This window comes from Zootoca vivipara, chromosome 12 (genome assembly GCF_963506605.1).
Source record: "Zootoca vivipara chromosome 12, rZooViv1.1, whole genome shotgun sequence".
Classification (NCBI taxonomy): domain Eukaryota; kingdom Metazoa; phylum Chordata; class Lepidosauria; order Squamata; family Lacertidae; genus Zootoca; species Zootoca vivipara.
Window position 1 is genome coordinate 26,281,419 of NC_083287.1, and position 26,667 is coordinate 26,308,085.

The 26,667-nt window shown below is 47.6% G+C and overlaps 1 protein-coding gene across 3 annotated transcripts in view; it reads right to left on the reverse strand.

Annotated features, from left to right (window-relative positions):
• HDAC9 (histone deacetylase 9) overlaps positions 1-26,667 on the reverse strand; it is a 338,697-nt gene that overhangs the window by 252,322 nt on the left and 59,708 nt on the right. For all 3 annotated transcript variants that reach the window (XM_035130280.2, XM_035130275.2, XM_035130272.2), the window contains exon 2: positions 7,412-7,474. In XM_035130280.2, coding sequence (XP_034986171.2) covers positions 7,412-7,474 — 63 coding nt within the window. The remainder of the gene's footprint in view (positions 1-7,411; positions 7,475-26,667) is intronic.

Below are 26,667 nucleotides of genomic sequence, written 5' to 3' on the forward strand. Positions count from 1 at the left end.
TCCTCTAGAGCTTGCCATATCAAGTTGCCATCAAGTCAGTTTATCCTAGGCTGGAGCCCAGATAACAAAAAAAGCTCAGCTCCTCGACATAAAATTCAAAAAGATAAGTCACAAAACCAAGCATATTCCTGTGGAAGCACTATGGGAGAAAGTAGTTATCTGCTATCAACCCTCTGCCTTAACACATCTTCCACCACCTCCCCCCACCCCCCGTTCCATTAATAGACAGATGACTCTCCCCAATGAGAGGCCTTGTGATATATGTCTAGCAAGCTATAGCAGTGAACAAATGATCGCATCCTGTTTGGGACAGTGCCGTCGGAAGCCGCTCAGGCACCCGGAGCGGCAAACATGATGCGCCCCCGGGGGGGGGGGATAAAATGTTAATAACAAACTTTTCTTGAAATTTTCCTTTATTTCAATATGAGTTTTCCTGTTAATAGTGTTAACAATAAAAGAGTTGGTATTCAGTTCACTCCCAGTGTTTTGTATCAGCAACATTTTCTACCATTTTAGAAACTGAGAAAAGAGAGGACACATGATGCTCATTCATAAATACTGCTGCTTAGCTTCAATGGGGATAGTTTCAATGGCACATGCCTGGAAATATCTATGATGGGAGCATGTGCATTCGGGACTTTCTCCGAATGGCTTGGGTTGAAAAACAACAACTCCAGATTGTCTCAGAAGTGGTCTCTGTGTGTAGCCTTGCATAATGCACCATGTTTAGAAGTATATCCTATAGGGGATTAATGGCCCTCGGTTATGGCATCCTCACCGGGAAGGGGGGGGGGCTAACCTGGAAGACAAAAAGACATGCAATCTGAGAACTATTTCATCTTCTTGGATATTCTGTGCAAAGTGAAAAGGGTAGCACTATTAGGGCGGTGGGCCCCTTGCTAGTCTTTGCCAACCTCTGGAACCAGCCCTGATGTTCAATGTATGTGCAGTTTTGAGACCCAAGGAATAAAGCTGAATAAAGGATAGGCACACAGCAGTTTACCAACCTGTTGAAAAAGAGGTTGGAATAATACCTTGGCACAATGAAATGTGAGCAAGAGAACAAATAAGTACTTAACTTGCAAACAGCAGAAGCAAAACAGCATTTCTGGGTGTCTATATGCAGCAATACCAGGCAAAAATTGCCACAGCAGAATAGCGACAGGAATAATACCGTACCTCACTAAGAAACACAAAACTGTGCATCCGAAAACCAGGTGGGTGGCTTTCTCATGAGCCTGGGCAAATTTGAAAGGTGTCTTCTATTTGGTCAAATGGAATGAAGACAATTGCAGAGGAGGACATATTTTTATTAGCTTGGCTCCTCCACTGAGCTATTTGCTTTTCTGCAGTGTGGTGCCCTGCGGTTGGATTGCTAAATCAGTCTGGTCCAGTAGCGCAGCTAGGGCTGGCCCTCAGGTCTCCACTCCAGATCCTTCACCACTGCTCCTCAAGACCATCAGAAGACAGGGGCAATGGCAAACAAACATGGTGTCGGCATGCCAGTCACTAGCCCCACCCTATGAACTGACACTGATTGCCACAGCATCCTCGGTTTATTACTTTTCTAAGTGCTTTATCATCAGGGGGCAATGGCCAGCCAGGCAAATACATGGCTACATATATTTTATTATTTTAAAAAACATATCATCCTTTTCTACAACAAAATAGGTCTTCTTCCCAGCTAGATGTGCTTAGCAGCCAAGGCAGAAGAAAAACAACAACATTTTACTCTTATGCTCCACAAGTGGTGCTATGACTGAAGCGAGTTCAAAATGCAAAACTGCATATGCTCAGAGACTTTCTTTTCTGCCTCTTTTAATTAGGGTTAGCCAAATGCTTTTGTTCTGACATATCAGGAAGGTAAGAATGGCTGTAAAGGCATGGAATGGCAGTGTGCATGGGGGAGATAAATGCTAATTGAGTGCTTTGCAACTGAAGAAAGAAGGCCATTAAGTTCAGCATCTAAAATTACCTAGGTGCACTACTGATCTGGTGACCCAACCATCTGCACATACTCTGGTCACCCTCCAACTCTTTTGCGATTTGTTTGAACAATGTCTCAGAACAGCCCACCTCACAGGGTTGTTGTGATGATAACACCTTGAGCTCCTTGGGGTATCAATGCAGTAAATAAACACATATCAGCCATGGATGCCAACTTCATCTTCCTATAGTGCTGCAAGCCACCGCACCCTTTTCTCTGCTGTTTGGTCTTGCTAACTTACATTAAGTTATGCACTGATGCAACAGTCCTGAGCCTAGCTATCTATACTTAGATCCCACACGTTCATGTGAGTGACAGAGAGAGCGAAGGGAGAACTGGGAGCAGCTTTTTGCAATAAACATTTTAAAAAAGAAACTAGTATCTCTCTCTATCTTTTACAACATGATGGAAATTCATTTTCTGATCCTTGAACTAGCGGGTGTTGGAAACTGTCACTCTCTATCTTTTTTTCTTTTCTTCCTGGAGAACTTTACCACCTGATTTTTTTATTTAAAAAAAAACAAAATAATAACGGTCATGTCATTATTATCCCACAGTAACATGCAGGTGCCTTTACTTAGCACCCTTCTAGAATGTCTTATTCATAACCTGATTTCTGATCTCCAGTTCAGCCCATTCATAATAGACGCTGCAGACAGAGAAGGAGGCAAATGGAGGAAGCAGTAATTAAGGGAATTCTAGAACTGCTGCTTCAAATGACAGCAATATTTCACGAGCCTCGTAGCCTCAGAAACTCCTGTGACAGTTTAGTTTGTGAATGTGTATCCAGTGCCAACCCATTCCATTTTATTTTTTAAGATTGAGTCGTCTGAGCTGAGGAATGCTTGTACAATTTATTTAAGGCTTTGTGACTGAAACAGAACCCATTTAGTATGTGCTTCATTCGTGCAAATTCCTAATTGTTTTTCATGGCTGGTGGGTAGGTGGTGTAAATGGGACATGTTGCGTTTTCTGGCTAAAGGAACTGTTTATCCATCACAATTAATGCACGTGAGAGAACCTTCCTTATGCAATTGGAACACTGGTCCATCTACCTCAGGACTGTCTACACTGAATAGCAGCTCGCCAGGGTTTCAGGGCTTTCCCCAGCCATACCTAGAGAGGGCAGAGATGGAACCTGGGGCTTTTTACCTGCAAATCATACGCACCACCACTGTGCTGTATCATGACAAACCACAGGGCAATGTAAGCAATTATATCGTCCAACAAAGAGTGCAATGCACAGCCGTGAAGTTATTTATGTGAAAGAGAAAACCAGCTCATTTCTTTGAACGCACACCCATACAGAAGCAAGGCTCAACAATTTCAATGGAACTTAGTTTCGAACCAAGTGCGGTTATAATCATCGCGTAAGGTAAACAAAATGAAACAAATAAACCCTAGCATTTGATGGTTGGTGGATTCACCATCAAAGCTGCCAACTTTTCACTGGCCTGGTTTCGATGACTTAAGTTTTAAAGCAGCCTGGCAGGCAGGAAGTCACCATGGAGATAAGGTGAGAGGAACCGCTGTGGGGCGCGGATATTGTTATCCAGAGACTCACACAATCAGGGTCAGGGAAAAAGGATTCGCTCCAATGCTTTCTCGTCCAGGTATCCAAACTGTACATCGTGAACATAAAGGAGCATGTGGAATTTTAAGTCTGCGTTACATGAAAAAATCCATTAGATTGCTCACAACATTTATTTATTTTAAAAAGCGGGATCTAATGGCTGGCACCTGTGGTCAAAAAAGCACAGGCAATATGCCAAGTCCCTTGAAATTCCTTGTGACCAGATAGGATGCACATACCCAATCCATGAGCTCTACACTGAGCAGACTGGAGCCCTCAGCGCCATGTCTGCCTGGGTCTCTTCCAGGACAGACAGGGAAAGCAGAAAGCATGTGGTTACCCAGAAACAGCAGGCAAGCATTTTGGCAGTTGCCAGGCAACCATCTCTACATGCTTTCTCCTGCCATGACCTCCCCCAGATGAGGGCTGAAGGTTCTTGATCAGCTGTGTAAGCAGAATTGATAGCAGCGGCCAATAGTAAGAATGCCCTGGGACCTACTCTAGGTTCATGCTCTTCTTGTCGGTGGCCTTGTTTTCACGCCACTGCTTCCTTAGTGCCTCCTTGCTGTTTGGTCCTCTTTACTTCACCAGATCTACCTTCGCGAAATCCCTGCTGCGCCAGCTCCACCACTGCTTGCCCACCAGGACCTCTCTTTCTTAGGCCCTCCTGGTCTGTTGACTTGTTTCCCCTTCAGGGAACGCAAGAAGTTGCCTGGTCTATCTAGTGTCGACACTGACTGGCAGCAGCTCTTTAGGGGTTTTAGTCTAGCTCTACCTGGAGATGCCAGGGACTGAACCAGTTGTTCTACCACAGAGCTATGGCCCCTCCTAACTCTCCTTTCCCCGCCAAGTGACATAAGTCCTCTTTTAAAAAAGCACTATTCAAGTGGACACAAAGGACTTGAGGATAGCTCAGTCAGTAGAGCATGAGACTCTTAATCTCAGGGTTGTGGGTTTGAGCCCCACGTTGGGTGAAATCTTTCTGCATTGCAGATGGTTGGACTAGGTGACTGTCAAGATCCCTTCAAACTCTACAATCCGACGATTCTATGATTCTAACCCCACAATGGACACACCCTTATTATTGCAAGAGGGAGAGAAGCCTGGCTATAAAGACCTAGAAACTTTATTATCCTGTCAAGCCATTCCAACAGATGACATTACGTAGAAGAGCACTGGTCAAACATTTAGGGATCATGCAACTTTAACTGTTGTACAGAAGAGATTATTTTGGCAGATGCTGATTCTTGTGTCAAAGGCCTGCAGGAGTTTGAAAAGCTACACCTGCCCAAAGTCCGTTTTCCATATATCTGTTTGGTATAGGAGCCCAACAATGTAATCCTAATCATGTCTGCTCAGGAGCAAGTTCCACAGTGTTCAGTGGCACTTACTCTCAGGTAAGTGGGTATACAGAGGCTCCAGCTTGTGAGGGCAATGGGGGGGGGGGGAACGGACGTGCCATCCACAATGTCGGGAGAAGCCAGAGGTAGAGCCAAACCGAGCAGCTGCACAGCTTCAATGGCTTCTACTCCGTCTCTGCCTCCTCCTGGCATTGCCACCGGTGGGAGGCTTCTTCAACACTCCTTCCCCTCCGTGGCAGGAGCAGGAGGAGCCCCAAAGACTGGGGCCCCAAGGAGCTGGCACCCCGGTGAGTATAGGAGTGCAGTCTTTGTGTTGAAACTTTGCTCATCCGTAAGGGAGAACTCTGTCCAACTTTCCTCACTTTTCTTAGCCTATGATAAACCAAGACACACCAACAAGTCCATAAGTCCCGCATAAATGCCCATGTACCCAATTTAGTTTTCGAAATGCCAACTCACCCCATCCCCAATTAAATATAGAAACATTGCTCCCTATACTGTCAGCGCACTGGCACATCTAGCTCAGTACTGTTTACACTGACAGGCAGTAGCTATTCCTGGTTCCAGGCAGGAGTCTTCCCCAGCCCTACCCAGAGAGGTCAGGGATTGAACCCGGGACTCCCTGCATGCAAAGCAGGCACTCTACCACAGGGCAATGACAGGCACCCCCCCCCCTCTTTTTGCTATGAATTACTATCCGCACAACAATTCTCACCACAGCCTTTGAAGAGGAGATGGGCAGCTAAGCACCCAGAGAACCTGAACCCTCAGCAATCCAGGTGCGCCTTTAAATCTACATCACACATAGCAACAATTGTGGGGCCAATGGAGGGCATGCACTGCATTGTGCTCACCTTCACATGGGGAAAGGTCCTGGTGCTTCAACAGAAGCCCAACAGGCAATGGGGATGCATTGATGGATAAAGCTTCAGCTGCTGCTGGTTTCTACCTGCTATGCATTAGCTAAAGGTACAGAAAATGGTACTTTAAAAATGCACATGGCACAAACCATGATTTGAACCTACAAAAACAAGGTGGGAGTAATTAGGAAATAAAAGTGTAGGCTTTTCAGGGTTCTCACTACAGCATGCTTCCTGCAGTTCTTGTTCAAACTGCCCAACTGACCATAACCATGAGATTCCATCGCCATGCTTAGTTTTACTTATAAAACAGGAAGGGCAACAGATTATCACATAGCCTATATATCATAAAATCCCATAGAGATCAACAGGTGCCCTGGGAGTATGGACATCGTAATGGGCAGGCTGTCAACCAAACATTTGCTTCCTCTCCATTAATTATGGTTGCAGCCACTTGAAGGCTTGAATAAGATTATGCAACTGATCAGACATTTCAGATGAGCAAGCCTTACACAATGTAAAATGAATGAAAGGAAAAAACTGGAGTTATGGCATGGAAACGAAAAACTTCATTGTGATTTAAGAATCAGCACTGTACCACTGTAGCACCGCACAGTGCCAAGCAAGTACTGTATTCGGGAGCATTTATGTATTTCTCAGTTTATTAAAATGTGTGTCCAAAAGCAATAATACATGTGATTTTTCCTATGGCCTCATCAAGCTTCTGTGATTTTTCACATACCATGCATTGCAAACAGGTGATGACAGTAGCCAGGAGAGCTTCTAAACCTGGAGAGGGGGGTAGTTTCAACAATCTGGTAGCTGCATCTTTAAAACACCTGTTCACTAGATACTTTCAGCGAGTCATCGCACCTAACTTTCACTTCAATGTTCCCAAATATGTTTCAAGCCGTGGAAAGGAACTACAAATCTGGTACAAGCAGATGCACTTTAGAACTAAGCTGACAAAGCACCGCTAGGGAATCAGAAAAGCATGCTAGCAGAAATCTTTCATTGTCTGCGATTTTCAGAGATAACATTACAGAAGGCAGCTTTAAGCTTATTTGCACCGGATAGGATGAGTTACATCTTCCAATTCTGAGCTGTTGTCTACTGGTAAATTCCGCGCTCCCCCCCCCAAAAAAAACCTGAGAAAACCTAAGTAGTCCTAGCAACTGCAATAGAGGTCTGAGCCCGTACAGGAAATCAATTTTTTTAGGATTGCAAACAGCTACCGCAACCCTAAGCCTCACTGGTTCAGATGGCTGCCTTACTGTGGTTGGGAGTGTGCAGGCTTACTTCCAAGCAAAAATGCTTCATAATACAACCACCCGTCAAGCCCACTGTAAGCAAGACAGGAAAATGCAAAAGAAAAGAAAATTACTTTCTTTTGCTTGGAAACTAGCATTATATCTCGGAAGTAATGCTGTAGCAGAGCTCTTAGCTGAACAAGGAGCTGGATATAAACGAAAGATGCAGATGCAGAACTCAGCAACAAATTCTTGACAGGTTCTGTGTATATGGGTATATAATACATGCATACATATACTCTATATGGAGACACACACTGCCACACACACACATATGCAACTATCAGATCGAGAAGCTGAGTCAGCAAAGAGCTTCTTACCTGAGCTGATCATGCTGCGCATTCTTTGCTGAGCCAAGAGCTGGTCACGTCCCGAAACTCCATCTGAGGAAAAACACGATTCACTCTCGTAAATTGTCTTCAGCATATTCCAATCAGGCTGCACTTCTGCTACATGAAAGATTCATCATCAACTGTTCAGAGGCGTTGGAAACGACCCCTTCTGCTCCTGCTTCCTCCTCCCCAGGATGAGTGGTTAAAAAAAAAAAAGCCAAACCAAAAACAATACCAAATGGCACTAAATTACCAACATGTGCATATGTATACATATAAAGGAAATATTTCTATACGCAGGGTTTTCTAAAGTACCAACTATGACAGCAATCCAGTTTAAAAACCATTTTACTCTGACGCAGAAGCTTAAGGCACAATGATGCACAGGTACTTTTTAAAAAAATAAATAAAAATAAAATAAAACTGTTAATTATTATGCACCTCTCTAGTTGTGTTAGTTGTGCTCTGGAAGCCAAGAGCAGGTGGAGGAGGGATATATTTCTCCCTCAGGTTATTCTTGGGAGTCGAGTGAGAGAAATAAAACCACTTAAAAACAAAAACAAGCAAGCACAGTTTCTAGGGACCTGACTCCCTAGGGGTTTAAGTTTCAATTACTCCCAGCCCTGGCAAGTGATTCTGTCTCTGGGTCCTCTTCCTCCTCCTCCTCCTCCTCCTCCTCCTCCTCCTCCTCCTCTTTGATTGCCTGCCTGCTTGCCTGCCTGCTTGCCTCTCTGTGTGTGTGTGCAAAGTTGGCCGGAGCTTGTGAGAGCTCATTTGCATACGGATCAACAACAGCCTGGCCCACAGGCAACAGAAATAGAACAATGGCTGGCCTGAGCCAAAAATAGGTCAAGCATGGCCAGATGATTGGAGCCTGCATGAATGCATTTAAAAATACCTCGGCTCACCCAGCTGGCCAGTCCCTGTCTCACAAAAAAAAAAAGCTGCAGGTTTCCAGCGTGATCCTATCCAAAGCAATTACCTTGCCAAACCTGCCTCTGTCTGTATTATGTGTTTATGTTACTGTGCCTCCCTGCATGTTTATGTGTGATGGAGAGAGACCTGCGTTTCGATTGTGTTTTTGATGCCCTCGCTCCTTTTGAGTGGACTATGTGTCATCTTTTGACAAAAGAGGAAAAGGGGAACAGGTCCATGCTGGGTCTAAAATAATACCATGGAAGGTTCTGCTCATAATGTGGCTTCTGCTTCTCCCACGCGCAGCAAGCCTATTTTTGTTGCCTGCCTCTCTGGCTGTGTTGCAGAGAGTTGGCTGGAGCCCTACTATCTCGCCGCTCAGTTGCAGGATGTACAGGCAACTGACAACAAAGAAAGAACCAAAAAGGAAAGAAAGAAAGAAAATAAGCCAGCTGAAAGCCATCGCACCCACCCACCCACCCTGCCGTGCCCCACTCCCCAGGGAAGGGAAAGCACATCCAACAAGGAATTGTACTTTGATTTCTGAATAGATTGTTCCCCTTAATGTCAGTTTTCAGCTGCAGCACAGCGTGTTAAGCGCTGCAAGCTACAATACCCCTCCATCTGAGAGGAGGGAAGTGCTAAACAATTTATACTGCAGAGCGCTCTAAATATAAAAGGAAGTGTTGTCTTAAAATAGCTGCTTCCAGAGTCGCATAGCAATGTTTAAAGGTATACACACTGGCACGCCTCATCCTGTCTTTCAGAGCCACTCGTGGTTTACACTGCAGGGAGAGGCACAGAAGCCAAGTGGGGATTCGAGACCATCTAAGCAAATGCGAAGCAGCAGATAACAAAAGCAAGTCTGTTGTTGTCACGTGCGTCACTCAAAGTCTCATTGCCTTCCTTCTGAATGGTATGTGTGTGACAATATGCTTTTTGCTTCGGTATCTGCTTATACTTAGAAAGGACCTGGTTCCCTGCTTACATTTTTGTGCACCTGCCTAACATTTGGATAAAGCTGCAGTCCAGCCTGCATTCAGTGGTGCCAACTGAGCACCCAGAGGAAAGCCAAGGTTCCCATATCTCTTGCTCTCCACAGCCCTTTCCTCATGTCAAGTAATCATATTCCAGTTTGCTGCATACACACTCAAGAATGGTCACTAATTATCTTTCAGTACTTTATTCATTTATCTGGAGTATTTCTTTCCTGCTTTATAGCTCCAAGAGCTTCTCAAAGTAGTTTACGCAAGGTCCTCAAAACAAAACCCTACTCAATTCTGGGACAGGAATGACAACCAAAAAAAAATCACACAGCGTGTCTATACGGAACCAGGAATATTCAGGCTCTTGACTTTGTTCTTTGTGACAGCATACCAGACAGCATCTCCCACAAAAGACTCCTCTGAGGCCAAGGAGTGGGGCTGAGCTGTTGGATTCCCCCTAGCCACGATGGAAGCAGACTTCCCTTTGATGCCAGTTGCCAGGCAACAGTTCCCAAACTCAGTCCATGATTAATGGTTTCTCCATATGTTGTTGGGCTACAACTCCCTGGCCACCGGGCCTCCTGGTTGGAGTGAATGAGAGCTAATCGCAATTTCATCTGGAGAGTCTCCCATTCCTATCGTAGACTCAGGCCTCGTCTGCACTACACATTTAAAGCAGTATCATACCACTTTGAACAGTCGTCATTCCTTAGGGAGAGGGATTGATTAAGCCACTGAATGAATTGCAGCTCTGTGAGGGAAATTGGGCTCTGTGAGGGGAATTGGGACTCGGGTGGCGCTGTGGGTTAAACCACAGAGCCTAGGGCTTGCCGATCAGAAGGTTGGAGGTTCGCATCCCTGTGATGGGGTGAGCTCCCGTTGCTTGGTCCCTGCTCATGCCAACCTAGCAGTTTGAAAGCACCTCAAAGTGCAAGTAGATAAATAGGTACCACTCCGACGGGAAGGTAAATGCCGTTTCCGTGTGCTGCTCTGGTTCGCCAGAAGCGGCTTAGTCATGCTGGCCACATGACCTGGAACCTGTACGCCAGCTCCCTTGGCCAATAAAGTGAGATGAGCACCGCAACCCCAGAGTCGGTCACGACTGGACCTAATGGTCAGGGGTCCCTTTACCTTTAAGCAATTTTCAGCACCCTTAGCAAACGACAGCTCCCAGGATGCTTTGGGGTTGGGGGAAGCTATGACTGTTTATAGTGGCACAATAATGCCTTAAATGTAGAGGGCCAATGGGGCCTCACTTAGCAAAGGAGCCAGCCAATGAAAGACAAATAAATTCACCATGTAGCTTTCCATATATTGGATGTAATGAGATAATGGCCTTGTATGCACAGAACTGAAGCACAAACCATGGTTTACTACAAATGGGCAGGATGTGCATGCTGCTCAAATCATGCCTGCTCTGCTTCTCCCCTTTCCCATGGTGGGAAAGAACAAACTACAGTGTCGGCATAGTGTTATGTGCAAATCAGTTTTCATAATTTGTTTCTTCCAAACAAATCACAAGCAATAATAACAATAATAATATCAAAGAGAGAGAGAGAGAGAGAGAGAGAGAGAGAGAGAGAGAGAGAGAGAGAGAGAGAGAGAGAGAGAGAGAGAGAGAGAGAGAATCAAGAGTGAGGTAAGTATGGATGTAAACATGAGAAAAACCCAGCACCATTTGCCAGAGGAAGAGAGCTAGGGCTGAAAGACCAGGGGGGGAGGTTGTAGACGCATGAAGGCAGTTATCCTAAGCACAATATAGGGGACTGTAGTCCTGCTTCCATGGCAGGTGCCTGATTTAGCAACATCCATAGTGCGTTTTTCAATCCTACAATATGTTGCAAATAATGTAGAAAAGAATAACTGGTCAAAATGCAAGAGACATGTAATCACACTCCACAAATGCGTCTTAAACCAATCCTTTTTAAATATTGCCTGAAATCACCATTATTTAACAATAATTAGTGGGGCAGACTTGTATAAATAAAGCTCTCTTGTTTACTAGTTTCTTCTCATGCGTGGTTGCTCACAAATCAATATGAAGCAGAGCAAAGTGACCAAACTGTATGGATCACTCTTTCTAGTGACGTCAAGACAATCTAAAATGTCACTGCGTCCTCACACTGGGTGTGACTGGCACCTACTCTCTGTATTCCCATGTGGAACGCAGGAAAATTACAGAGCATGGCATGGCTATCCATAGCAGGAACAATTCAGCAGGAGCTTATCTCTATCCCCCACTGATAAGAATGAAAATCTAGGAGTGCCTTTGTGCTGCACCCATTAATTTAAGTGGAAGCTATTCAGAAGTCCTCCTCAATGGGCTGTGCATTTGGATTGGCAGGAAATGAAGATAAGCTAGCAAAGGGAAAGCTCGCTTTATTTATTTTCCTTGACTGCTGTCTCCCACCATGACAAAAGGTTCAGGTAACTAACAATCAACTCAAAACAAAGGCAGCACCATTTCGAAACTCATTGTTAGTTCCAAAACCCAGGTTATGCTACTCTGTTACCCTCTAACTGCCAAATGTCAATAATAATAATAATAATAATAATAATAATGTGAGGGACAGGGGATATCGCGAAGTCCCTCCCCTCCTGAGTTCAAGCCCGTCCCCGAGCAAAGGGGAAAGCAGGGAGAGTTCCGATTCCAGTGGGGAAGCAGGAAGTCGTGTCCGAGGCTCAGGCAAGGTAGAGGAGCCAGGGTCCCAGGTGGGACAGGAAGGGGCAAGCAAGGGGGGAAGACCCATCCCCCCAACTCCAGAATTACGCAGGAAGAGGAGGGGCAAGAGGATGGGTCTGCCAAAGCTTTTGTGTTGGAGAAAGACGCGCCAAAAGCCATTAGGAGGTTCTGAAACCGACTGACCACATCACTCCGTGTAAATAGCAATGACTTGAGCACTGTAAATACGCAGCACCAATAAAAGAATAAAATGCAGAGCTGCGTGGCGTCGTTACTCTGAAGTAGTCCACTCCGGCCACCGTGACAGCAACCTCCTAATCATTTTTGGGCTACTTTGGAGTTGCCGGGATGAGCGTGTCAGAGGCGGAGAAGTGGCGGCAGATCGCGGAGCAAGCCCAGCTAGAACTGCAGCAGCTGTCGCTGCAGGCGCAGGGAGAATTGAAGGCAGCTAAAGAGGAGACTAAGAAGGTCCAGGACGACCGGCTACAACTTGCGGAACAGGTGAGAGAGCTTCAGGAAAAAGAGCAGCAATTAAGGGCGGTGGCGGTAGACCTCCAAAACAAGCTGGATGCAGAGAAAAACAAGGCGGGAGGGGCACCCCAAGTCCAAGTGCTGCCAGGAAGGAGAGCTGGGACCCTAGTTAGCAAGTTCAATGGAGACCCGAAGGAATTTCAAGGCTTTGAGACTGAGATTGTGTATGCTCTTGAGCTGCACCACGATGAGTTCCCTGATGATGAGCACAGAGTAGCGTTTATTGTGGAGCACCTTACCGGGGCAGCCAGGGAGTGGCTAAGACCGTTAATTGCAACAAGGAATCCTTGCATGAAGAATGTCAAACTATTTCTAGAAGGTTTGAAAACGATGTATTCGTCCGATAGTCATATGGACCAGACTAAGGAGGAACTTCATAATTTACGCCAAGGAAATATGACAGTTCGCGCGTATTGGGCGAAATTCACCATGCTGGTGCACAGATTGGGGTGGGAACTGGGGTCCCCCCCAATGCAAGCGGCGTTCTACTTGGGGTTGCATGAGGAGGTGAAGGATGAGCTCTCGAGAGGTCCAAAGCCCAGTGATATGGATCAGCTGAGCAAAGCGGCTCTGGCGGTGGGGGTGAGACAGGAATCCCGGTGGAGCGACAAACAAGCAACGCGCGCAAAGCGGGCTTGGTTCCCACGGTCGCAGGAGAAACCACTCCCCCAACAACCCTTTCAAGCCACGCCTGGGGCCAGCCAGGACCAGGAACCCATGCAGATTGATAGCGCGCGCGCGCGGGCTTTTCAAACCCCAGCGGCGCCAAGACGCAAGGAGGGAAAGGGCGGGAATTGCTTTCTCTGCAACTCCCCCCAGCATCTCGTCAGAGACTGCCCACATCGCAGGGAGTGGCAAGGAAGGGCGGGAACGGTGGTGCCCTCCCCCACTGACGCAGCACCACAGCAGGGAAACGGGAAAGCCTGGCTGCAGGAGACAAGGGGCAGCAGCCAGGCACAGTCAGCAGACAACAGCCCCAGCCCACCCACCCGCACAGAGAGGAGCAGAGCCAGCCCACCCCTCCCAGAGCAGGAGTGGTTCTAGAAGTCACGCTAACGCTCCCAAATGGCTATCCCCTGACAGTCCTTGCCTTAATTGACAGTGGTGCCTCAGCCAACTTCTTCTCGAGAAACTTTGCAGAAGAGCACCAGATCCAGCTTCTGCAGCTGGATTTTCCCCTTCACGTGGCAACCATTGACGGCAGAGAGCTGCTGGGGGGGGCCATCACTCATCAAACCCCCCCCATGAGAATGACGGTGGGAAGGCACTCAGAGACACTGGCATTCAACGTCACCACCATCTCAGACCCCCCCATCGTCTTGGGCATGAGCTGGCTGGCGCGCCACGACCCCTCCATCAGTTGGCACCAGAGATGCATCACTTTTGGATCGGACTTTTGCCTGGAACATTGCATGCAGCACCAACCAGGGGAGGGGCCTCCGATAGCCACGGTGGCCACCATGCACGTCAAAGGGGGTGAGGCGATACCCAAGCCGTACTGGGACCTGCAGGAGGTCTTCAGCGAAGCGGAGTCCGACCACCTACCCCCACACAGGCCTTTTGACTGCCAGATCAACCTGGTGCCAGGGGCAACTATACCCCCAGCCAAGCTGTACGCCATGTCAGACCAGGAACTGGAGGATCTGCGCGCTTTCATCGACAAGAACCTCAAGCGGGGGTTCATCAGAGAAAGCAAGGCAGCAGGGGGCAGCCCGGTCTTCTGGGTGGACAAGAAAGACACGCAACAGCGCCGCCTGGTGGTGGATTTTAGACGGCTGAATTCGGTGACAGAGCCAGTGGCTTTCCCCATGCCCAGAGTGGATGATCTCCTGACAGCAGCACGCAGGGGCAAGATTTTCACCAAGCTAGACCTGAGGGGGGCGTACAACTTGATCAGGATCCGGGACGGCGATGAATGGAAGACCACGATGTTCACGCCTCTGGGCTCTTTTGAATATCTGGTGATGCCCTTCGGGTTGCAAGGGGGCTCAGCCTGCTTCCAGGCCTTCATGCACCACGTCCTGGGGTCCCTCCTCTTCAAGAACTGCCTGGTCTTTCTGGATGACATCCTTATCTATTCCAATGACCCAGTGCAGCATGTGAAAGATGTCAGGGAAGTGTTGCAGCGCCTGAAGGAGAACCACCTGTATGTGAAGCTGGAGAAGTGCAAGTTTCACACCAAGGAGGTGGACTTCCTGGGCTACAAGCTGTCAGACAAGGGGCTAGCGATGGACAAGGACAAGGTACAGGCCATCCTGGACTGGCACAGCCCCAGGACGCGCAAAGATGCCCAACGCCTACTAGGCTTCGCCAACTTCTACAGGAAGTTCATCAAGAACTTCTCTCGCGTTACGGCTCCCATCACTGACTGCCTGAGAGGCAAGCAGAAGTTCAGGTGGACACCAGAGGCGCAAGCAGCGTTCGAAAGCCTCAAGAGGGTGTTCGCCTCGGACCAGAACCTGTTCCACGTGGTCCAGGACGCGCCCCTACGCATTGAGACAGATGCTTCTGAGAAAGCTGTGGGCGCCATTTTGTTGCAACTGGACGCCAACAGGGAGTGGAGACCCTGTGCCTTCTTCTCCAGGAAGTTGACACAGCCCGAGCGCAACTACACCGTGTTTGACAAAGAACTTCTTGCGATCCACGCTGCGTTCAAACATTGGAGACACTTCCTGGTGGGCGCCAAGCACCCCATCCAGGTGTGCACAGACCACAAGAACCTGGAGTTCTGGAGAACTGCCAGGGTGCTCAACCAGCGGCAGATACGGTGGGCAGAGTTCTTCTCGAACTTCAACTTCTCCATACACTACATCCCGGGAGAGCAGAACGTCAGGGCGGATGCCCTCTCCCGCAAGCCAGAGTACATGGAGGAGGAGGAGCCACCAGCCCCAAGGCACATTTTCCCCCCGTCGGCATGGTCCTGCGGAGCAGCAGTGGTGAGCGAGGCAGAACTCACAGCACTGACGGCAGCGGATGACTTTGCCAACCGCATCTTCAGAGAACTGAGAGGGGGGAGGGAGCAGGCAAAAGACTTTGCAGAACGCAGAGGGCTGCTTTTCTACAAGGGGGCACTGTACCTGCCCACCACCCAGCTCAGACGTACGGTCCTCAAACAGATGCACGACAACCCAACGGCGGGGCATTTTGGAAGGGACAAGACCACTCACCTAGTCATGAGACACTTCTGGTGGCCAGGGGTGAGGGAAGATGTTCGAGACTATGTACGGGGCTGTGACACCTGCCAGCGGGCAAAGGTGGTCAGAGCAGCGCCACCAGGGTTGCTGGAGCCCTTAGCCACGCCACACAGGCCGTGGGAAGTGCTGTCCATGGACTTCATCACAGATCTGCCTTCTTCCCGGGGTAAGACCGCAGTGTTGGTGGTGGTGGACCTCATGTCCAAAATGTGCCACTTTATACCGTGTGCCAGGGCAGTCTCTGCAGAAGAGACAGCCAAACTGTTTGTTGATCACGTTTTCAGACTGCATGGATTACCTTTAAGGGTTATTTCGGATCGTGGCCGCCAATTTGTTTCCAGGTTCTGGCGGCGGCTCATGAACCTCCTGCAGGTGGAGGTCAGCTTGTCGACGGCTAGACACCCGCAGACCAACGGACAAGCGGAGAGGGTCAACGCCATTCTGCAGCAGTACCTGAGATGCTACGTCAGCCAGAGGCAAACGGACTGGGTGGATCGCCTGCCACTAGCAGAATTTGCCTACAACAATGCAGTGCACGTCTCCACAGGGGTGTCGCCCTTTAAGGCCAATTACGGGCGCGACCTCAGATCTTTCCCAGAGAGGGAGGGGGAGGAGGAGGAGGAGGGCCCACAGGCTGAGGATTGGGCAGAGGAACTGGAGACGGTGCACCAGCAGCTCAGAGAACACTTGGAGAGGGCCAAGGAAGCGTACAAAAAGGGGGCAGATCGCCACAGGCGACAAGGGGAGGTCATCAGGGTGGGGGACAAGGTGTGGTTGTCCTCGGAGGGCCTTCCCACCAGAGGGAGGTGCAAAAAGCTGGCACCCAAAAGGCTGGGCCCCTTCACGGTCACGCAACAGGTAAACCCGGTGGCATACAGGCTGGCACTGCCAGAGGACATGAGGGTGCATCCAGTGTTTCATAGATCGCTGCTGTCGCCGTACAGGGAAAGCAGCAGGCTCCGAGACAGCGAACAAACCCCCGAGGGAGGGGGGGAGAGGGAAGGCAGGGAGCAACTCAATGAGGCCACGGCCATCCTGGATTCAAGGTGGGGGGTGGGGGGACTGGAGTACCTCATGGCATGGGAGGATGCTCCACTGTCCCAGAATGAATGGGTCCCAGCCACTCAGATACAGGAGGAATTCTTGGTGGAAGAATTTCACGCCCTCTTTCCCCACAGACCCAAGCCCTGGCACATGGAAAGGGAGGGGGAGGAGGAGGAGGCACGGGAGAGCAGCTCACCATGGCGCTGGGAAGCGGAGTTTGAGGAACCAGAGGATGAGGTATGGGTGTCACCGAGATCCACCCAGTCAGAGGAAGGAGCAGATTGGCAGAACGTTTTTACCCCCACCAGCTCTGACGCCACGGACTTTTTGGGATTCCCGTCCGCCCAGGCGGAAGGGGGGGGCTCGCAGGACTGGGGGGAGGTATTCACACCAACGGGCTCGGAGAGCACTGAGTTCTTAGGCTTCCAGTCGTCACCGACACATGGGGGGGGCCTGGGGAGGGGTGAAGGAGAGCTTGGGAGGGGGGTGGATGTGAGGGACAGGGGATATCGCGAAGTCCCTCCCCTCCTGAGTTCAAGCCCGTCCCCGAGCAAAGGGGAAAGCAGGGAGAGTTCCGATTCCAGTGGGGAAGCAGGAAGTCGTGTCCGAGGCTCAGGCAAGGTAGAGGAGCCAGGGTCCCAGGTGGGACAGGAAGGGGCAAGCAAGGGGGGAAGACCCATCCCCCCAACTCCAGAATTACGCAGGAAGAGGAGGGGCAAGAGGATGGGTCTGCCAAAGCTTTTGTGTTGGAGAAAGACGCGCCAAAAGCCATTAGGAGGTTCTGAAACCGACTGACCACATCACTCCGTGTAAATAGCAATGACTTGAGCACTGTAAATACGCAGCACCAATAAAAGAATAAAATGCAGAGCTGCGTGGCGTCGTTACTCTGAAGTAGTCCACTCCGGCCACCGTGACAAATAATAATAATAAAATTTGTATTTATACCCCGCCCTCCCCAGTGAGACCCGGGCTCAGGGCGGCTCACATCAATAAAATTACAGTAAAACGTAAAAGAAAGAAAAACAATTGATTAAAATGCGGATTAAAATACAATTTAGATTTAAAACTTGTTTTAAAATGCAGCCTCATTTTAAAATGGCCCAAATCAAAACCCAAAGGCCAGGCGGAACAGCTCCGTCTTGCAGGCCCTGCGGAAAGATGTCAAATCCTGCAGGGCCCTGGTCTCCTGTGAGAGAGCGTTCCACCAAATCAGGGCCAATACTGAAAAGGCCCTGGCCCTAGTTGAGGCCCATGTGATGTAATGTGATGCCCATGAGTGCAAGAGCACTCTTGAGGTCTTTCCCTGGTGCTCACTGGGTTTTTAAGGCCCTAGGCCAGCCTTCCTCAACCTCAGCCCTCCAGGTGTTTTGAGACTACAATTCCCATCATCCCTGACCACTGGTCCTGCTAGCTAAAGTTCATGGGAGTTGTAGGCAAAAAAACATCTGGAGGGTCGAGGTTGAGGAGGCCTGCCCTAGGCCATAAGTGCATGCTCTCCAACATTTCTCCGATGAAAATAGGGACGTCCCATTCCATAATGGAAATTTTACTATTTATACCCCACACATCTTACTGGGTTTCCCCAGCCACTCTGGGCAGCTTCCAATTTATTTATTTTTTAAAAAAAACATAATAAAATGTTTTTTTTAAAAAAAAACACCTTCCCTATACAGGATTTTTTTTTTTTTAGGATAAATTCTAAAAGCCCACACAAGCGAAATATAGCAAACACAAAAGCAAAAAACAAACAAACTGCATTTCAGAAACAAAACAAAGACAAACAGAGGCAGCCTCTCTATAAAAGTTACACCACAGCCATTTGGGGTGAACGCAATCGAATTTCTATATATGTGTAAAATTGCCAAAAAAATAATAGAATAAAATAATATATTTAAAAGGTTTCAATAATCATACAGCATTCTGGTTCGTCTCTTGTGGGAGAGAACTGAGGTTAAGAATCTTGCCACCTGCAGAGTTCTGTTCGAGTCATTGTCTTGCAAAACGAGTGCAAGATGGGACTCTGGTGGTTTATCCGCAATTTCTTGAATTATTGAATTCAATATATTTGTGCGGGCCGCACTGTATAAGGGGCAGTTGAACATTATATGCTGGAGAGATTCTATCGTTCTATTGTCGCAACCACATAGAGCAGAGACATGACCTTTGGAAAATCTGTGACTCAAAACATTTGAGGGAAATACATTAAATCTTTCTTTGATGAACGCAAACCTATGCGATGCAACAGAGAGAGAGGAAGGATATGCTGGAACCTGATAAATTGGGGTGATACCAATATTCAACGGTGACCAGACCTCTCCACCCGTCATAAGATTGTACTGTAAGTCAATGTCATCCAGTCCAGCGTTTCTCAACCGCTGTTCCGTGGCACACTAGTGTGCCGCGAGACGCTGGCTGGTGTGCCGCGACGTGCCGTGACGAGAAGGGCGATTTGCATTGTCACGTGCCTGGCGGCCACCAATACACAGCACTGACCCACTGGAAAGGAAGCCGGCCGGGTCACGACGCGGGGCGAGCACAGCTCTCAACAGCCACCACCACGGCCTCGGACGTGAGAGGCGGCCGGCGGGTGCTGCTGCTGCTGTTTGTCTTGGTCTCGCTGCTCTTGCTGGCGGCGCCCGGGGCTTGATCAGCGCGAGGTCACGGGCCGACAAGCAGAACAGCCTCCGGAGGGCAGCCAGCAGCGTATACGAGGGAGTGAGCGGCCTCTTCGGCGAGAAGCACGTGCTGGCAGAGAAATCAGCGGCTTGTGAAGCCTTATTACAGGAGATTGCAACCAACACAGCAATTGGCAAGTGTTTCTTACAGTCATAATTCACTGAGATTTAGGACTTACCCCACAAACTAAACTGGGCTCTCTCTCTCTCTCTCTCTCTATATATATATATATAGTCAATATAGGCACAGAGTTAAATTTTTTAACTTTTTTAATGGTGGTGTGCCTCGTGATTTTTTTCATGGAACAAGTGTGCCTTGGCCCAAAAAAGGTTGAGAAACACTGATCCAGTCTTTGTTTAATGGACCTTTTGGCTGAAGCAAGGTCTAAGTTTAGGGAGTCTGATGGAGAAATTCCATAAAATAGGAGTTTGGCATGGATTTTACTCGCCCATGGGCTAGCAAATTCGTCTCGCCATAGGCATTGTATAAGATAGTGACTGGATAATCCATGCCAGAGAAACAGCCAATAGTTAAAGACATGCCTCCATAAGAGAGATTCTAATGAAGGGATCTTCAGTTCTAAGCGTATGGATGTATTACTTACACACGACGGTAGCTTTAGGAGCCAATGTAGAAATTGATTTTGCAGCGTCACTAAAGGCGCAAGGTTAGCCAGCGCGACCCATAACGGGGCGGCATAGGCCATTGTGGCAACCACTTTTACATTAAATACCTTTAAAGCCGATGGAACATGCATGGCCTCCTCAGAGAAAAAGAAACGCTGCAGAGAACGGGACAAGGCTTTGGCCTTGTTATGTAAATATTCAATTTGTGCTTTCCATCCCGTATTATATTGAAAGTAAATTCCTAAATATTGAAATTTAAGGACCTGTTCAATTGCCTTCCCGCCAAGCTTCCACTTATAAAGTTTCCGACTTCTAGAGAAGATCAGTACTTTAGATTTGGAATGATTTATAATTAGCAAATTAGATTGACAATAAAGAGCAAAAATCTTAAGCGCCCTCTTAAGATCAATTCTCGAGTAGGAAAGGATCACTGCATCATCCACATATAACAGCAAGGGACAGCGGTAATCCGCGAGACGGGGGGCATGGATGGTTTGATGGGACTCAACTAGTGGATTTCTCATATCACTGATAAACAAACTGAATAGGTAGGGTGCTAGTATGCACCCTTGGCGGACTCCTTTATTTATTGGTACTAACTTAGTGAGATCTCCCGCGGGGGTAAGTCACACCCTGGCGGCCGATCCTTCGTGTAGTTGGATTGTGAGCCACATAAGTCTTCTATCAATACCCCACCACGCAAGTTTTCCGCATAATAGAACTCTGGGGGTGCTATCAAAGGCTTCCTTCAGGTCTATGAAGGCGGCACAAAGCTGACCACGACAAGCAGCCGAGTATTTCCGTGCTAAATGGTAGAGGATTATAGCATGGTCTGTGGTAGAATGGTTAGGTCTAAACCCAGCTTGTTCATGTCCAATCAGATTGGACTCACCAGCCCACTGAGTCAGTCTCGTTAACAAAAAAACGTGCATATATTTTCCCTATGATCGATAATAGGCTATTATTCTGGTAGTTTCCGGGATCATCTGAGGGGGCTTTTTAATAAATTGGAATTATGATGGCCTCCTTCCACGCTCTAGGTACAAGGCCGGTAGCATTGATTGCATAAAAGGTTTTAGCTAGAATTTCGGCCCACTATACAAGATGAAGTTTAATGGCCTCCACAGGGACCAAATTGGGCCCGGGGGCCTTGCCCCTTCTCAGCTGGGCTATTAATTCTAGAATTTCTTCTGGTTCCGTACTTGGCCAAATGGGTAGATGACTAAATAAATGATCCAGATGAACAACAGGGACTTCTGCCTGGGAAAAGCATTTCCTCAAGAACTGTTCCCATATGGGGGTGGAAATGACCATCAAGGGATATTTCCTTGTTCTTCTATTGATTAAGGACCAGAATTTACGTGAGCAACGCGACTTAGAGGTGGCAATCAATGCCTGCCAGTGATTTAATTGCCACTCACGTTTGGCTGTTTTCTGTGCCTGCTTATAGGCAATTTTGGCCTGAGAGTAATTTGAAAGGAGGACAGAGGCGCCTGAGGATTTATATTCATTATAGATGGCACAGAGCTGGAATCTGGCTTGCTTGCATAAGGAGTTATACCAAGGTGCAACAGAATTAAACTGACTCCGATTTACTATATGGGATGGTAATGTAAAAAAGACGGTTAGATCCGTTAAAAAAAAGTGAAAAAAAGTCTTAGAATCGTGTTGGGATCAAATGGAACTACCTCCGTGTCAAACTGGAGCTGCTGGGACTCAGTTAGGAAAAATTCCGAGTACTTTTGTGCCTGGGCCATTGACCATTTAATTCCTCTTACTTTGGTGGCAGCATTCATTTCCACGCGGGTTAGATGCCTGCAATCAGCCAACTGCAAGTCTAGAATAAGTTTGGCAACTAGAGGTAAATGATCGCTAGGTTGTACATTATCTATCTTGAAGAGGGAAAAACACGAAAATAAATCCCTTGAGACTAAAAAATAATCGAGGACACTGTTAGATTTTATGCCCAGGTGGGTAAACTCTCCCGGTATATCAGGGGGGCATTTGCCATTCATTATGATTAGATTCAGGCAAATGGCCATTTGATAAAGAAGAACTCCTGCTTCATTAACTCTAGTATCTTTAAAAGTTCTTGATGAAATAAAAGTTAGATCGTAGTTTTGGAAGCAGGGGTCCACCCACCACTTGGCCTTAGTCGTCGAGTCCCAATTGGGGGCTGTGCGGGCATTGAAATCCCCCCCCCGGGTTATGGAGGGGGTATTGGGGAACTTAACACAGCACAACCCTATACAGGATTGCCTTCAGACAACTCAGGGATTGGATAACTCCATACCCTCCAACATTACTCCAATGAAAATAGGGACATCCTAAGGAAAAGTGGGACATTCTGGGATCAAATCAGAAACTGGGGCAGCTTCTCCAGATCAAGGACGTCCCTGGAAAATAGGGACACTTTTGGAGGATCTGTAAGTGGTGAGGGTGCTTACCCTTTTCTCCCTTGAGAATTGACCTGAGGAAGGAAGCTGGAAAAGTGACACTTTTTCCCACTTATTTCAGCTCTATGTCCTTTTCAAGCCTCGGATTAATTCTACTGGATCCCAGAACTCCTGGAAAAGAAAATGTTTATGTGTGGGTTCTCTGTGTCTCTCTCTCTGTGGTGAGGGGTGATCTGTGGGCTGAGGGAGAAGGGAGAGAAGTAAATGGAAGGGGTGCTGCCCATAGCTTGTTGTTGTTGTTTAGTCGTTTAGTCGTGTCCGACTCTTCGTGACCCCATGGACCAGAGCACGCCAGGCACTCCTGTCTTCCATTGCCTCCCGCAGTTTGGTCAAACTCATGTTCGTAGCTTCGAGAACACTGTCCAACCATCTCGTCCTCTGTCGTCCCCTTCTCCTAGTGCCCTCAATCTTTCCCAACATCAGGGGCTTTTCCAGGGAGTCTTCTCTTCTCATGAGGTGGCCAAAGTATTGGAGCCTCAGCTTCATGATCTGTCCTTCCAGTGCACTTGCTCACAAATTTAGGTTGTGTCCATGGGCCTAAAAACATCGTTGTACTCCATGCTAGATGCTACTGTCCTTTGGCAGCCAACTTTAAACTATTAGCAGGCTAACAAACCCCTCCCTAGAACCAGAAAAATGGGGAAGGTCTGACATCTCGGGGGTGTGAGCCTTCAGATGGCAGCTCAAGTTGGTACCAATCTCTCAGCTTTACTCAGCTCCCGTCCTTTTCGAGGCACAGTCAGGTAAGAGAGGCCTGCTCCAAATGAGGCATACATGCCTGAAGGTGGGAACTGAATGGTAAATTGAACCACAAATTCTAGAACGTAGAATTGGATGGCTATCCTCAAAAAAATTATGGGCCTGATTATTTGTTTTCCAGATTTGTTGCATACTGTACTTGATAAGCTAGCAATCCATATATCTGATGCTGAAAAGTTTTATACAGTGGAACCTCGGTTTATGAACACCTCGGTTTATGAATTTTCGGTTTATGAACGCTGCGGACCCATCTGGAACGGATTAATTCATTTTCCATTACTTTCAATGGGAAAGTTCGCTTCAGTTTATGAACGCTTCAGTTTATGAACAGACTTCCAGAACCAATTACACCCATGCTTCAGTTTATGAACGCTTCAGTTTAAGTACTCCGCGGACCCGTCTGGAACAGATTAATCCACTTTACATTACTTTCAATGGGAAAGTTCGCTTCAGTTTATGAACGCTTCAGTTTAAGTACTCCGCAGACTGTCTGGAACGGATTAATCCACTTTCCATTATTTTCAATGGGAAAGTTCGCTTCAGTTTATGAATGCTTCAGTTTATGAACAGACTTCCGGAACCAATTGTGTTCATAAACCGAGGTACCACTGTACATGCTTATTCATGAACATAATACATGGTCTCAACACTGATTTCTGTTTTTCAGCAGATGGAGACTTTGACTTTCAAGGAACTTTCAAACCTCTGCTCATCCATGAAGCTTACTGGGTAGCTTGGGGCAATTCATCTCAGCTTATCATGGAGTTATTTTAAGGGTAAACTAAGCCTAAATTGTAGCCTGCTCTGTATAAGAAATATAAGACATAGAAGCAACTGAAATTACAAATCATTCAATAACCTTGGCATGGCAGACTAGAGTAATCAAACCTGAATTAGAGGATTTGTGGGGGGGGGGAGAGAGAGAGACAGTGTTAAACAGCTCTGAGACTAGCTGTGTCTCCTAAGGATATTTGAGCGTGTGAGATTTTCTGCATCATTTGACCTGCTAGGATAATTACTAACCTGCTGTTATTACCTCCCCTTTTCACACTGAAATACTTCAAGGTATTTTTATCTTTGGGGAATTTGTGGTTAGTTTGCATGATTCATTTGCTCTGCAAGGGAAAATAACATGATGCAAAAATAATAGAACGGTACAGAGTTGGAACGGCGAGCAAAGCTACCCTGAACTTTTTCCCCCTAACAGGTGAAGCAGGGGCGTAGGGAGATGCTGAGACACCCGGAGCGGCAAATTGCCATGCACCCAGGGGCATGGTGTCGCTACGTAACAACACATGCATTACGTAGCACCGGATCCAGCGTGTGCGCAGTCAGCACGCGGTCACGGTGATGTCACCGTGACCCGATGCTGAATGCGAACGTGCTGGATCCGGCACTTGCGCAGTCCGTTCGGGGTGCTGCTGGCCTGCGGCGGCTCCACGGAGTGCCACTCGTGCACGGTGACCCGTTAAGGGGTGCCGCTGAGCACATGCGGAACACCGTGGAGCCGGCGCACGCCAGCGGCACCCCGAACGGACTGCGCATGTACAGAAATGCATACAGTAGATGAAAATGTGCACAAGAAGTGGGTATTTGTGAAAATAACATACAGAAAACCATTGTTTGCAAATAAAATAAAATACGTAGATTAGTCAAAACTGCATACCAATATGTGTTAATTCAGAGAAATGTAGCCATAGATAGGGTTGTTGTTTTTAAACAGCAACACAGAAATTGCTGTAGAAATGTAGAAACTGCCCTGAGACCTCTGGATATAGGGCGGTGCATAAATTCAATAAATAAAAAATAAATCAAAATGGGCAGCCCCTCCCTAGTAGGAGCAGGGATCATAGAATTGTAGAGTTGGAAGGGACCCTAAGGGTCATCTAGTCCAACCTTCTGCAATGCAGGAATCTCAACTAAAGCATCTATGACAGACGGCTGTCGAAACTCTGCTTTAAAACTTCCAGTGAAGGAGAGTCCGCCACCTCTCATGGGAGCCTGTTCTACCATCAGAGAGCTCTTACTGTTAGAAAGTTCTTCCTGATGTTTAGCTGGAATCTCCTTTTTTGTAACTTGAATGCATTGGTTTGGGTTGTGTTCTCCAGAGCAGGAGAAAACAAGCTTGCTCCATCTCCCATGTGATATTTGAAGACGGCTGTCATACAATACGATGCAGCTATACTCCCTCTGGTTATGGAATCCTGCTTTTCCGAGCAGCCTGATTTCCTAGCAGTGACAATTAGGTTGAGGTGGCTTTGAACAAAGAAATTGCTTCTCCTTCTCCTCAAGATTAGTCCCATTGAACAATTGACATACTAGCTCAAGGATGTGGAGGAGCTGTGGCCTTCAAGGCTTCGTTGGGACTTCAACTCTCATGAGCCTCTGTGTGGCCAATGGTCAAGGATGATGGGGAATTGGAGTCCAGCAACATGGAAAGCACTTCAGTTTCCTCATCCCTGAACTAACTAACCAACTGGAACATGGTTAGTTAGTTACTCAAGTTAGTATGGCAACTCAGTCATGGTTGTTCTTGCCTCCACAATTGGATGCAGTGAGCTTCTGAATTTTGCAGAAGAAGAATATTACTGTCCTGCTTGCTAGTTTCCCACAAGGCCTCTGGTTGGTCACTGTGAGAACGGGATGTTGGGCTAGATGGGCCACTGGCCTGATCCAGCAAGACCCTTCTTATGCTCTACCAAAGTGCAAGCAAATAGCAAACATGGCTACTTCCTTGGGCCTTCCGCCCCACTGTGAGAAATAACAGATCAGGGTGCTATCTGAGAGGCCTCTTGGCATAGCTGCCAAGTCTCCCGTATTCCCCAGGAAACCCCCGTTTTTCTAGCTGTTCTCAGCTGAAAAAACAGATTTTTTTGTTTTTTCCCAGTTTGTTTTTTCTGGCACGGCGGCCATTTTGGAACTGGGCGGAGCATGCTCAGAAGTGACTTTTGATGCAGCTCTGCCCAGTTCCAAAATGGCTGCAGTGCGACTTCTGGCGCGGTGGCCATTTTGGAACTGGGCAAAGCAGCATCAAAAGTTGCTTCTGAGTATGCTCCGCCCAGTTCCAAAATGGCGGCAGCACTACTTCTGGTCTGCTACTTCCGGCCCGGTCCCTTATTTCTCCCACAGGAACCTGGTAGGTATGCCTCTTGGCTCCTCCATTGCTTGGCCACATTAGATGCTTCCTAGCTCAGATGAGACACAGTTAATTTCTCTGGGCTTTTTTAGAGTTGTGGTCAAGTTTCTGGGAACTGTTTTCTCCTTGCTTATTCATGATTTTGTGCTTGATTCTCTCATTGATTGGAGTAATGCTCTTTATGGACCAACAAAAGAGCTTGCCATTTCCCACACGCTCCAGCAACAAGAAAACA